General features: G+C 46.6%; 1 protein-coding gene across 1 annotated transcript; it reads right to left on the reverse strand.

The window, feature by feature from the left end:
- Positions 1 to 11,301: 11,301 nt before the first annotated feature.
- LOC114638454 (keratin-associated protein 5-4) lies at positions 11,302 to 13,601 on the reverse strand. The gene is made up of 2 exons (XM_028786893.1): positions 13,581 to 13,601; positions 11,302 to 11,754 (listed from the first exon to the last, which is right to left on the reverse strand). Exons 1-2 carry the CDS (start codon positions 13,599 to 13,601, stop codon positions 11,302 to 11,304), a joined length of 474 nt encoding a protein of 157 aa, XP_028642726.1.
- Between the last annotated feature and the right edge of the window lie 240 nt (positions 13,602 to 13,841).

Raw genomic sequence — 13,841 nt, forward strand, 5'->3', positions numbered from 1 at the left:
CCACCACTCCTCTTGAGACCTCATATGGTTGCTTGGTTCTTCTCTCTCCAAAGCATGGTGAACTCTCTTCTCCCTTGCATCTGTCTCCTTTTCCTCTAGGGACCCAGAAGTCCAGCCTGTACCTTCTGCCCAGTAATTAGCCCATGGCTTTCTTTACTGACAGATAAAGAACCAATTGGGAAACAGGACCTTAGCATCAGAACCACCCCTACAGTACTTCCCCAAATTCCTACCAGCAGTCCCAGATCCCTGTTCCCATCTTCTTGCCAACACTGGTTAGGAAGGTGTGGGGTACAGGTTTGAGTGTGGTTTTGATCTCTCTTTCCCTCTGTCTGTCTGTGACACACACATATGCACACATGTACTCACGTACATACATGCATGCACGCACATGTATGTAGAGGCAAGAGGCTGATACCAGGCATCTTTCTCAGTCAAGCCCCATATTATAGAGAAAGGTCTCTCATGGAAGCTCACAAGTTAGGCCAATCTGGCTAGCCAGCAAGCTCCAAGCATCTTGTTTCTGCTTCTCCAGCTTTTCAGTTACAGGTGCACATCACTGTACCCAGTTTTCACATGGGTGCCAGGGATCCACCTCAGGACTTCATGTTGTGAGGCAAGCATTTTCCTGCCTGGGCCCCCTCCCCCCAGCTCATGCTTTCTTTTTTATTATATTTTGAGACAAAGTCTCACAGTGTAACTCTGGTGGGCCTAAAACATACTATGTAGCTCAAAATGGCTTTGAACTCCTAGCAATCCTGCTGCCTCAGTCTTCTGGGCTTGATTTGCATTTTTCTGATGATTTATTTCAGCCCACTCCTTATTGGAGTCACGTTTTGAAGCTGCTAGCCCACTGCTCACAGCTGTGGTCTGTCCTCACTAAGCTGGTGGTCCTCAGGTCAGCAGGAGGGAGTCTGTTCTTTGTGTTGCATCCTATGAGCTCTGGACCAGGGCGACCATCCACAGTGACCTACTGTGTCACCTTGCTCAACATCCTCCCTTGTTTATGAAACACCCTCTTCAGTTCACCCCACTTCTCCAAAAGCTTTATCTGTTTATTGTCCTCAAGGAATAAAGTTTCACTGATACTTGGACCTGTGAAAGTTTTTTTTCTTGGCATCCTCAAGTCTTCCTGGCAATTTTGGCTCCATGGTAGGACATTTTATTTTATCATCATTGCCAGATCACAATGGTTCTCAGAGACATGGAGACCTGGACAGGGAATGTAGCATCCTCCGTTCCTCTGCTGAGATATGTCAGGAGTCAAAGGACTCCAAGGAAGAGGTCAGATGTTCAATTTTAAGTTGAGGAGGGCAGGTCATAGCCTTCCTCAAAGAGTCCGAATCCATCCCTTGGGGCTTTCAGAAACTGAATCACCAACCAAAGAACATACACAGTCTGGATCTAGGCTTCCCTGCACATATGTAGCAGAAGTGCTGCTTGTTCTTCATATGGGTCTGGAACAACTGGATCAGGGGCTATCCCAAAAGCTATTGCCTATATCTGAGATATGTTCTTCTGGCTGGGCTGTCTTGTCTGGCCTCAATGGGAGAGGATGCACCTAGCCTCAAAGAATTGATATGCCAAGGTGGGGGGATACCAAGGAGGGGCCCCACTTGCTCAGAAGAGAAGGGGAGGGGGCAGTGGGGGGAAGGGTTCTGGGAAGGGTGACTGACAGTGGACAGTGAGTGGGATGTAAAATAAATAAGCAGAGAGAGAGAGAGAGAGAGAGGGAGAGAGGGAGAGAGGGAGGGAGGGAGGGAGGGAAGGAGGGAGGGAGGGAGAGAGAGAGAGAGAGAGAGAGGGAGAGAGAGAGAGAGAGAGAGAGAGAGAGAGAGAGAGAGAGAGAGACTGAATCCATTCTCCTGCACCTCCCTTGTAAAATCTCCTAGAGCAACTCACAAGAGTTTCTTGTGAGCTGTCACATCTTTGGTGGTCTGCAAGTGTCTATAAAGTTTCTAAAGGTCAATAGAGGAAGCCATGGTCAGGCCCAGCTACAGAATGGTCCACAGTGACATGGCAGTGCAAGATGAGTGTTCTCCCCATGTAAGTAGAAACCACACAAACACTTGTGAGAAGGAACAGGAGAAGGAAACACAAGGCCAGTGAGAAAGAACAAGAAGTGTTGGGTGTCACACTGGGGCCACCCATAGAGTCAAACTGGTCACCCTCCTTGTGCAGCAGTGGTATCTAGACAAAGCGGCCATAGGTGAAGCTCAGGAAGCAATTTGTAGCAACCAGTCTCATCCATAGGAAGACGGAAGGACATGGCAGAGTCAGATGATGGGGTACCTATGATGTGGGCAAGGATGTCTGTGCCATAGAGGAGAGAGGATGCAGGGACAGTGTTGACTGCTGATAGAAGCCCGGGATTTTAGACTCACTAGGCAGAGGAAATGCTTCACGAAGTGTATGAAGACAAGAGCCAAGCCAGAAGGCAGTGCTGCAGAGTGCTGTGGTTGACAGGAGAAAGGGAAGATTAGAGGGGACTAATAACAGTCACAGGAAGGAAGTGGTGGAGGAGAAAGTTTTTTTGAAGGTCAGAAACTAGAGTACAGTTGTCCTTTCCTTCAGTCTAGGAGATGTCCACTGGCATGAGCACAGCACTCTCATGGGAACCAAGCCAGGGTGGGTGTGCTGGTTAGCTTTGATTGTCTCCTTGTCACAGCCTAGAATCACACAGCAAGACAGTCTCAATGAGGAATTATCTAGATCAGGTTGGCCTGTGGACATGTGCCAACAGGGAATAGTCTTGTTAACTGATATAGAAAGACTCAGCCCATTGTGAGTGGCATCATTCCCTAGGGTGGTCCCTGAATTGTATAAGAGTGAAGAAAACTAGCTAGCAGGAAGTCAGACAGGCAGACAAACAAGCAAGCAGCACAGTGCATTTGTTTCTCTCTTATCTCGAGTGGTAATTAACAGTTCAAGTTCCTGCCTTGACTTCTCAATGACGGATTGTAACGTGGTATCATAAGATGAACAAACCCTCTCCTCTCCCACTTTTCTGTTGTTCAGTGTGTTTTTATCACAGCAATAGAAATGTGACTAGAACAGAAATCATGGCAAGAGACAGCTGCTCACAGATGGTATTCCTATAGAGAACAGTCTAGCACATTTTGTGTTTGTGTTTCAGGCACCAGTGTAACTATTTGTAGCAGCTTGATGGAGGTAGAGCTTGGGTTTAAACCTCTGTGTCTGTGAATAACACAACATGACATTAGTCACCAGGGTATGCCTATTGGGGAGATTGGGCCATGATACCTTTGCTATACCGAGAGCAGGGGCTGAAGTTACAGCAGCTGTAAATCTTAATGGCTCCCTTGTCAGTGTCCTGTGATGTTTACAGTCCTCATGTGACCTGGCCTGAGGGTTAGCATTAACTTATAACATTGACCACACTTCAGATGCTATTCTGTCTTGAAGTTCCTCTGTCAAATTGTGTGTGTGTGTCTGTGTGTGTGTGCTTGAGATGAAACCCAAGGCTTCATGAGTGCTAGGCTACCTCTATGGCCTTTCTTAGAAAGAGAAAAAGAAAAAAAAAAGGAAAAGGAAAAGGAAAAGGGATACAACATGCCTTATGTCTGGAAAACTTGATTGAGGCCAAATTCACAAGCAATGAACTCGTTAGGCAGAGGAAATATTAAGACAGTTACCCTGGGAAAGCAGGTTGAAAATTAAATTAGCAACACAAAAACGTATTTGGTCAGGTTTACAGAATTGGAACAAAAAGCAATAAAGTGAGCCAGGGCATAGCCCACAAGACTCAGATCCTGTCTGACAGACATCAGGACATCTAGGGTGAGCAGGCTTGCTATCATCTAGAAAGCCCTAAAGAGGGGAGAACAGAGATGTTCTACTGACAGTGATAGGAGGCCCAGAGCAGAGGATGCAGCATGTCAAATTTTAGGCCTGCTGCTTCACCTGACTTCAGGGCATCTTTCTGGAGATTGCCTTAAATCGTAGAGCATCAGGTATTGTTTTTGCATGTCCTCTCTTGCTGGTATCACATTATCAGTTTCCTAAGAGAGAGATGAAAATCAAAGAGGCTACATAGACATCAGCTATTTTTTTTTAAAAAAAAGACTTATTCATTTGTTTTATGTAAGTACATCATACTGTCTTCAGACATACCAGAAGATGGCATCAGATTCCATTACAGATGGCTGTGAGCCACCATGTGGTTGCTGAGGATTTGAACTCAGGACCTCTGGAAGAGCTGTCAGTGCTCTTAACTGCTGAGCCATCTCTCCAGCCCCAGACATTGGGTTTTAACGGAAGTAACAAGTAATTTGAGGATGAAAGTGGAAAAGGACAGGCTCACTTGATTTAAAGCAGTTCAGAGTATGAATACATACCCAGGTGTCCAGGTCTATAACCAAGTCAGCTGTACAGGTGCATAATTGAGTAAATATCGGGGTAGAGGTACAAAATCAAGTCAGCCTTGGGGTGCAGGTGCATACCTGGGACAGCCCCTCTCATTAGAGGGAGTTGTTATCCACATCTCTCTGGGCTTCAATTTCCTCCTAAAGTCAACAAAGATGAAATCTACACTTAGCAGTCTTCATGGATTTGCACATTTATGCTTCCCCAGTGTGCTGGACTGAAAGCTGTGAAAACCATGTCTCTTAAGTAGTTTGCTTTGTTTGCTTTGCAGTTTCTATTTGCTTCTGCAGGAAGAATTTTCAATCCTGTTCCTCCATCAAGGGAAGACTCAGCCCCAGAGGTGAAGCAGTTTGGTTGCATTCTCTCTGTCATAGAAATAGTCAGAACATCTGGGATGAAAATCCAAGGTTGTCAGCTTTCCTCTCCCATCTTCAAACCCCCAGAATCATTCATGCCGGTTCCTTCAGGCTGTTGCTCTTTTAACCTCCAGAGTAAATCCTCACTAATGACAGAGGAAGAAGACCTGATTGAACAAGATATTTCCTTGCTTTCTTTCTTCATCCAAGACAGATTTTTGTCTTAAATGCTGGAGAAAGGCTTTTTTTCCGAGGAACATACTCAAGAGACAATAGATACATTTCCCAAGTCATCTTATCGCTATCATTTCTGATAGAAGAGACTGTGTATTTTCTTTACATTTCTTGCCAGTATCAGTGACGAAAGCTGCTGAAACAAAGCCTCACCTGTCTCAGCTTCCTCAGCTGTAGTTCTGCAGCGACGGCATGTGCTTCCCATCTTCTCCACTAGGTGATGTATGTCATCTCCAGCTGTGGTTCAGGTCCTTTAAGTGTGTGCTCAGAGAGACACTGTGCTTCCCAGTGACCAGATTCCTGAAGGGACCTCTCTGTTGACTTGGACAGGGACTAATTATAGTAAACTAATCGACTGACTGTCAGGTCAGGTTAAAATTCTTGGGGATGAAATTGTCTTTTGCCAGGTGGTGGCGGCAAATTCCTTTTAGCTCAGCTCTTGGGAGCAGAGACAGGTGGATCTCCGAGTTTGAGACCAACTGGTCTATAGAGCAAGTTCCAGGACAACTACAGAGAAAAACTTTGTCTCAACCAACCAACCAACCAACCAACCAACCAACCAACCACAGTGTCTTAGACCAAACCCAACAATCTGCTCCAGTGGAACCTAGAGAAATCTAGACACAGTGAGCTCTGGGGGAGGTGGTGAGATGGACTTACAGAAATATCCAAGTATTATATTATTTTTAGTTTTTTTCTTGAGGGCCTTAAATTGCATGGAGCTGAGGATGACCTTGAGCTTCTAATCCTCCAGTCCTCACTTCCCAAGTTTTGGATTAGACGTGTGCTAATATACCATGTTTATGGTGTGCTACAGATGAACTCCAGGGGTTTGTGCAGCCAGGTAAGCAAGCACTCCTTCTTTTATGCATGTCAGCCTGCCTGAACTCCCTGAATACTTGATTCTGTTTGAAAAATTCTCAGCTTGCTGAGGCTGGTCTGGATGTCAGGTTGAGAGATGGAGACTTGTGCAGAAACTGAAACGTCTTTTGGAGAGCCTTGGTTTTGGGGAACATTGATAAAGACATTAAGAGTAAGATGGGGGGTTATGAGATGCTGAGAAGTGAAGGTTCTGATAAAGATCTGAACCCTGATTTGTGAAAGGCCAACAAGAAAGCCCAGGAAGACCCAAAGACATGGAGGACTGGTCACCAGCATCAAGACCCATCCTGTGGCAAAAATACCCATAGCACTCCTGACATGAGGATAGGAATTCACCAAGGTACACTGGCTGCCATGCCTGCCACTGGCCTAGGATACCAAGGTCCTCCAGGTGGGAGGGGGATATGCTTCTATTCATTTCTTTTTCTTTTCGCGTGTGTATGGATATGTGTGGTGTGTGGGTATGTGTGTCCACATTCATGTTAGGGCTTATGTGTGCATCTGTGCATATCTCTGTGAAGGCCAGAGGTATGTTATTTTTTTGAGACAGGGTTTTCCACTGTACCAGGAACTCACCAATTTAGCTAGATCGACTGACTGGTGAGCTCCAGGGCATCCTGCCTCTGTCTTCCCAGTGATCAGATTACAGATGTGAGCCCCATGCCCAGCTCTTCACTTAGGTGTTGGGGATCTGAATTCAGGTCCTCCTGTATATGCAGCATGTACTTTATCAACTGAGCCGTCTCTCTAGCTTCCTTTTCCATGTCCTTTTTATCTCAATCTTGAGATATATTTTTCTGGAATTTAAAATTTCATGAAATCTGAGCTTGGTAGTGCATGACTATAATTCCAGCACTTGTGAAGGTAGAGGCAGGAGGATTATGAGTTCAAATTCATCCTGGGCTACACAGTTCATTTTGAACTCACAGAGATCCTCCTGCCTCTGCCTCTTGAGTGCTAGGATTAAAGGAGTATATCACCTTTATACTGGATTATAAACGGCTGAGGCAGTTTTTAACCTAGCAACTGAATTGGAGTAGGAACCCTTGATCTGATCTCTGTGGAAAGATTCTCCACAAAGAGTAAGGTCATGAGCTTGACAAAATAACCAGCACTCGGGAGGCTGAGACAGGATGATTGTAAATTGAAGGACAGCTTGGTTACATAGCCAAACCTTGTCTTAAAACACACAAAAAACCAACCCCTCCCCCCATAAAAAACACACAAAAAAACCAACCCCTCCCCCATAAAAAACCCACTACTCATTGCTTGGTGGGAGTAGTCAGGCATAGACAACCACAGCTGTGGTTCCACTTACACAATCTTTCTGAAATAGAAAAAGTCCAGAGACAGGAAACATGATGGCAGATGCAGGAGGAAAAGGCTGCGGATGCAGGCAGCCTTTAGAAGAGATGGAACAGTTAGGGGTTCTGCAGGGGGTTGGCTGCAAAATACTGGAGATGTGCTGAACATGGCTGAGCTGCTCCCCTGACACCGTGTGTGCTTCTACCCAAACAAGGATGAAGGGAGATGATGGCTCGGCTGGTAGAGCGCTTGCCTGCCTTAAATGAAGTGCAGGGTTCAAACCCATCATAGCATAGAACAGGTGCAGTGGTGCATACCTGCAATCCTAGCACTTGGGAAGTGGATACAGGAGGGTCAAGAGTTCCTGGTCATCCTCGGCTACCCAGTCAGCTCAAGACCAGCCTGGGTTATGTGGAAACTTGCTTCAGAAAAGAGAGCAATAAAAGGTGATAGAAGGGGGCTGGAGGCTCGTCTGATCCAGAGCAAGCCTCAGTCTGGATGAGCTCACTTGCTGCTTAAGTGGTCTCTGTTTGAACACCATCAGGACTTCGAAGTCTCAGCACCCACTCTGCTGTGTCTGCCCTGGAGAGCCAGGTCCCAACCCACCTGGGAAGTGGCATTTTCAGGGGTGGTGTCTCTGTGGAAACAGAGTTACCACCTAATAGTACTGCTTTGTTGTGGGACTCCGTGGTGAGCTTTGGTCTAAACCGACTGACTGAGAACCTATCAAGGCTACTTACTATCTTGATGGAGGAGGTATCACCTCTCCTCTCTGAGACTGTTTTATTTATATGTCCCTCTCTTCTTACAGGAGTAGGAGACACAGCCCAGCTGTGCCTTCCTGGTGTCCTAGGGTGGATTGTAAAGTCCTACTGCATCTTCTCCAGCCAGTCCTGTCATAATTTCTGACATGCTGATGCCATTGTTTCCAAGAATACAGTACATTTCCAGCCCTGTGCCCAGTCATATGACCAGATTACATCTGAGCCGGATCTACAACCCTCAGTAATCTCAGATAAGACGGTATAGGCTACAGGGGAGGGTGGGAAAACTAGGCCAGTTTATTTCAATAGAACCAATGACCTAGAGGGTGGTGGACTCCTGGCAAGAAGGGGATTTGGCAAGGAGAGGATTTGGCAAGGATGGGATTTGGCAAGGAGGGCGTTCAGCAAAGAGGGGATTCACACACAGTCTCAGACACGCTCTCAACACCTGAGAGAGGAATCCACACACGCTTCAGGCTCACCCCAGGCTGTGGCTGTTTCTTGAATGAACAGGTTTTGTTTTTGTTTTAAATCAGCACAGTGTTTCAGAAGCTTCTGCAAACACAGCCTGTGCAACTTTGCATCGTAGGACCAGGTTGACTCCACTATTTTGACCTCCCCCAGTCAGGTCTATATAGCTTTTATCACACTCATGGTATTGCCTGGAGCTACTGTAGCAACCAACATAGCCGGTGGCTTTAAGATCAGAGGCCCATCATCCCATGTACCTGAGACTGGAGAGTCAAGAGGTGCTCCAGGGCTGGCATTTCCCAGTCCTCTCTTGCTGGCTTTCAGACAGTATCTTCTCTCTGTGTCCTCATACAGCCACTGTCCTGTTCCTCTATCTATCTATCTATCTATCTATCTATCTATCTATCTATCTATCTATCTATCTATCTATGTATCTATGCAAGTGTAGGTCTAAGCTGTCATTTCTCAGGAGCTGTCCATCTTGGTTTTTGAGAGAGGGTCTCTCTCTGGCCTTGGACTCTCTGAGTAGGCTAGGCTGGCTGGCTAGTGAGTCTCAGGGGTCCTCTTTTTTCTCAACCTCTCTAGCTCTGGAATTACAAGCACATGGCACCACGCCACCTCACTTTAAAAATATTTTATTTCATTTCTGTGTGTGTGTGCTAGAGAGAGAAAGAGAGAGAGAGATAGAGATAGATAGATAGATAGATAGATAGAGCAAGAGCGATGGAGAGAGCACCGTGTGAGTGAGGTATGTGAGGTATGTGAGGTATGAGTGTGGCTTTCATATCTATGTGTGTGTGTGTGTGCCATGTCTGTGTGGCTCTAATATGAGTGTGAGAGCCTGTGGAGGCTAGATAAAGGTTTCAGAGCCCTTGGAGCTGGGGTTAAGGTGGGTGTGAGCCTCCTGCATGTGAGCTGGAAACTAAACTTTAGTCTTGTGTAAGAGCAGTTCTGACCTCCGAGCCATCTGTTCAGGGGACTGAACTCAGGTCCTCATGTTTGTAATTCAAGCACTCTACCAATTGAAAAATCTTAGCAGACCCTAATTCTGTTTTTTAGTGCATCCCAAAGAGGGTCTAGCTGCAGGGACAGGCACTGGTGTGAGCATCAAAGTCAGAAAAATATCCAGAGACCAGTCACAGCAGCTGAGGATCTGGAAAGCAGGGGTCCACAGATTGCCTGTTTCCCTTCTGGACTCCACCTTTGGGGTCCCCACTAAACTCAGGATGTGGGCTAGAAGCCCTGTGGATCAAGGGTAGCAGCCAGCTAAGCCCTGAGCCTCTGTCTTTACAGATGTGGCTGAGCTCATCCCTCCCCTCCCCTGGGAGACAGACTTGGACAATGACACAGAGACACTAGGATTCACGGAGGTGGACAGTCAAAGGTCTGAGTGGTTGAGGTTTGAGCAGGTGGTCTTGCCCTTCATGGTGGTGGCAGTCCTGTTTGGGGGCAGTAGATAGCAATGTAGTCTACTGGTTTCTCTGTTTCTATGTCTGCAGCAGCTCCTATGTCCTCAGCCTGGCCACATCTGACTAACATCCTCTGCTGACATCCTGAGTCTCATCTGAGCCATCGGGGTCCTGCTGGAGGACATGGCTAGATACCATTATGAGGTGTGATTCTTGTGTGTCCTTTATCCCACCGGTTGCCCTATGAGCACATCTGCAGTGGTCAATGCTCTGAGCAGAGTTCTGGTACTTTCTTTGCATACCCTGAGGCCTATGCCTACTGGTTGGAGTGACCCTCCTCACTCAGGATTTAGGATACATCAGCTGTTGACCTGCTGTACAATGTGTGTGTTCAATCTGATCTAGGCCCGCCCTGGCCTGTGCCACCCCCAGCAGTAGTCACTGGCCAGAATTTACCACAATGACCATGTTGTGGTCATCACTTTTCTCCTCTGGTGCCTGCCCCTGCCCCTATCCTGTACATTCCAGAAGGGAATCTGAGCCTACCCTCTGGCCTCTTGTGTCTCCTGTCCAGTATGGTCAGCATGGCTCACCCAGTTGTCTATTTCCTGACTGGACACTTCCAGGGAAGGAAGCACTAGGAATCATGTTTCACAGAGCCTTGATGATCCAAGTAGGGTGATGGGAGACCCCAGACATACCATCCAAAGGTGGTCTCAGCCTTCCTCAGAGGGAGTAAATAATGTCTTCCCCTATGGATTTCCCCTGTAAGGTACAAAGTAACCTGAGCCCAGGGCTATGAGGCTCAGAGGAGTCCTGTCAGGAGAACATTGGGAATACTTTGAGATGCAGAGGGACTGTGTTCTTCCACACATACATCACCTACCTGTGTGTAAGGAGCCTCTTTACTGCATCAAAGGCTGAATAAGCACTGCTCCCTCGTGGTGGCCACCCTCTGCAGTTCCACAGAGACCTCCCAGAAGCTTACTGACAGTGAACTTGCCATTCCTTAGTACATAAACAGAGAAGGGCATGAAAGGATTACACTGGAAGGAGGATTATTTTGCTGTGAAGAGATGATTTTATTGAAGGAAAATACAAATGTGGTCTAAGAGACAGGTATAAAAATGGCATAAAGAGGAACTAGTGTGGACTGTGCTGGCAAGAGGAAGTGGTGTGATGTGGCCAGCATGTGTTTTTTTCCTGTTAAGAATCCAGGCACAGGTGTCCTTCACCAGGTGTTGCAGATCTTGAATATCAAACATCTGGGAGAAGCAGACAATGGCCAAGGAAGAGTCAGAAAGTCCCTGTGGCCATTAACCTCCTTGGCTGAGTAGTAGAGAAGGCCATGTCTCTGAGAAATAGCATCTCAGAGAGATCGGATGATATAGGAGAGTGATTGCTCTGTGAACAATGAGAACAGCCAACCCCACCCTACCCTACACTAAAGAAGAGAATGAAAGAACTCAGCTGATGACTAGACTGTCCGATATCTCAGATCTTGCACTGGCAGCACACAGGAGCACAGCAGCTGGACTGGCAGCAGCAGGGCTTGCAGCAGCTGGACTGACAGCAGGAAGACCCACAGCCTGAAGAGCAGCAGGGTTTGCAGCAGCTGGACTGGCAGCAGCAGGGCTTGCAGCAGCTGGACTGGCAGCAGCAGGGCTTGCAGCAGCTGGACTGACAGCAGCAGGGCTTGCAGCAGCTGGACTGACAGCAGCAGGGCTTACAGCAGCTGGACTGACAGCAGGAAGACCCACAGCCTGAGGAGCAGCAGGGCTTGCAGCAGCTGGACTGGCAGCAGCAGGGCTTGCAGCAGCTGGACTGGCAGCAGCAGGGCTTGCAGCAGCTGGATTGACAACAGCCTCCCTTGCAGCCTCCACAGGAGCCACATCCCCCACAGGAGCCACAGCCTCCCTTGCAGCCCCCACAGGAACCACAGCCTCCCTTGCAGCCCCCACAGCTGGAGCAGGAACAGACAGGCACACAGCAGCACACAGGCTTGCAGCAGCACACAGGCTTGCAGCAACTGGATCCACAGCCTCCACAGCCTGAGCCACAGCCCCCACAGCTGGAGCCACAGCCTCCACAGCTGGAGCTACAGCCTCCTGAACAGCCACAGCAGGTCATGGTTCTGGTGTTTGGTTGAGGATGGAGTAGGTCAGAGGTAGAGAGGGAAGATGTGAAGATGTGGAGCCTCCTGAGCCTGGGCCTTTATATCCCTGCCCAGGGTGTTGCTGGGCTCTTGGTCACTTCCCTGTATCTTCAGGCTATTTCCTCGATGTGGTTTTGTTTGTTGTACCTGTTTCTCTGTTTTCTGCTAACTGTATGCACTGGTGATTTTTCTTAGGTTTCCAAATTTGATCTCTTCCTTGTTTATGTTAACTTTGGTCTCTTCTTCCTAGATGCTCTTGGATGGTGGTCACCTGCCATTTGTTGACTGCATGTGACTTGGGAGTGACAGTATCATGTCCAGGTTCTTCTATACTAGCTCTGTTTGGATTTTTTCCTCTTAGGTTCACTTGTTAGAATGATTAATGTCTTCAGACATGACACCCTCGTTACGGCACCTGTAAAAGTTATCCTGTTTGGAATTAGAGCCTTTATAGATCTCTGTAAATTGAGAATGCATCACTTGGGTTATCTGCATGGACCATATGCACTCAAGTGCACTCTTAGTGGAAAGAGATTCGACATCAATGGAAGAGAAAGATGTGTAGATAAAACAGAGAGACACAAAGAGCCTAGAGATGGGAATCCCACACCATGGATCACTGGGATCTCAGGCGCTGAAAGAGTCAGGGAATAGACTCTCCTTCAGAGCTTCCAGATGAACCACTGACAACCCCATGTTTGTCTGAGACGCTGAAATGGACCCCCAGTACTGTTGTTGGTAATATATTTCTGAGACAAGTTATACCATAATTCTGTAGTTATCAGATAGTAATTTAAAGTGTGGCATTTGGAGATGGAATGTAATGAGCATATAATAATGTAGAATGGCTACCATCGATTTATCATCTATTCATCCATTAGCTCATCTATATATTATCTACCATCTATCTATTTCATCTGTGACCTATTAATTTAAATCTATCTGTCAATCAATCATTACCTATATCATATCATATCATATCTATCTATCTATCTATCTATCTATCTATCTATCTATCTATCTTAGATGTATGTGTCTTAGTTAGAGTTTTAGTGCTGTGAACAGACACCATGATCAAGGTAACTCTTATAAAAACATTTAATTGGGGACAGGCTTATAGGTTCAGAGGTTCAGTCCAGTATCATCAAGGCAAAAGCATGGCAACGTCCAGGCAGGCATGGTGTAGGAAGAGCTGAGAGTTCTACATCTTGTTCTGAAGACAAACAGGAGAAAACTGGCTTCCAGGCAGCCAGGATGAGGGTCTTCAAGCCCACACCCACAGTGACACACTTACTCCAACAAGGCCACACCTAATAGTGCCACTTCCTGGGCCAAGCATATTCAAACTATCACAGAATCTATCTATCTATCTATCTATCTATCTATCTATCTATCTATCTATCTATCTATCTATCTATCTATGGCTTTTATGTGCAATTTCTGACACTTGTTCCATTTGACACACACAGTCTATGATTCTGAAGATACTTCTGTGAACTCTCATTGGATGTGCACTGCTCACATCAGCACACCTCTCTTGTTGCCAACACTCACTCTCCTTGGCTCTGTCAGTTTTCTTCCTGTCATTACAGGACTCTGAGCCTTGAGTGATTCTTACACAGTGTTTCTGTTCTTTCATGCTAGATCCATTTCTTCAGTACAACCCTTATGAGATGAGTCTGTGCTGGTACATGGAGTTTCTTTCTTTGTACTGCTGAGTAATATTCCACCGTGGACTCCATTTATCCATTCACCTCTTTTTCTTTTTTTTTTCTTTTCTTTTTTAAAAAAAGATTCATTTATTATGTATACAGCACTCTGCCTGCAGTACACCTGCATGCCAGAAGAGGGCACCAGATCGCATTATAGATGGTTATAA

Source organism: Grammomys surdaster, unplaced genomic scaffold, assembly GCF_004785775.1.
Source record: "Grammomys surdaster isolate TR1022 unplaced genomic scaffold, NIH_TR_1.0 125603, whole genome shotgun sequence".
Classification (NCBI taxonomy): domain Eukaryota; kingdom Metazoa; phylum Chordata; class Mammalia; order Rodentia; family Muridae; genus Grammomys; species Grammomys surdaster.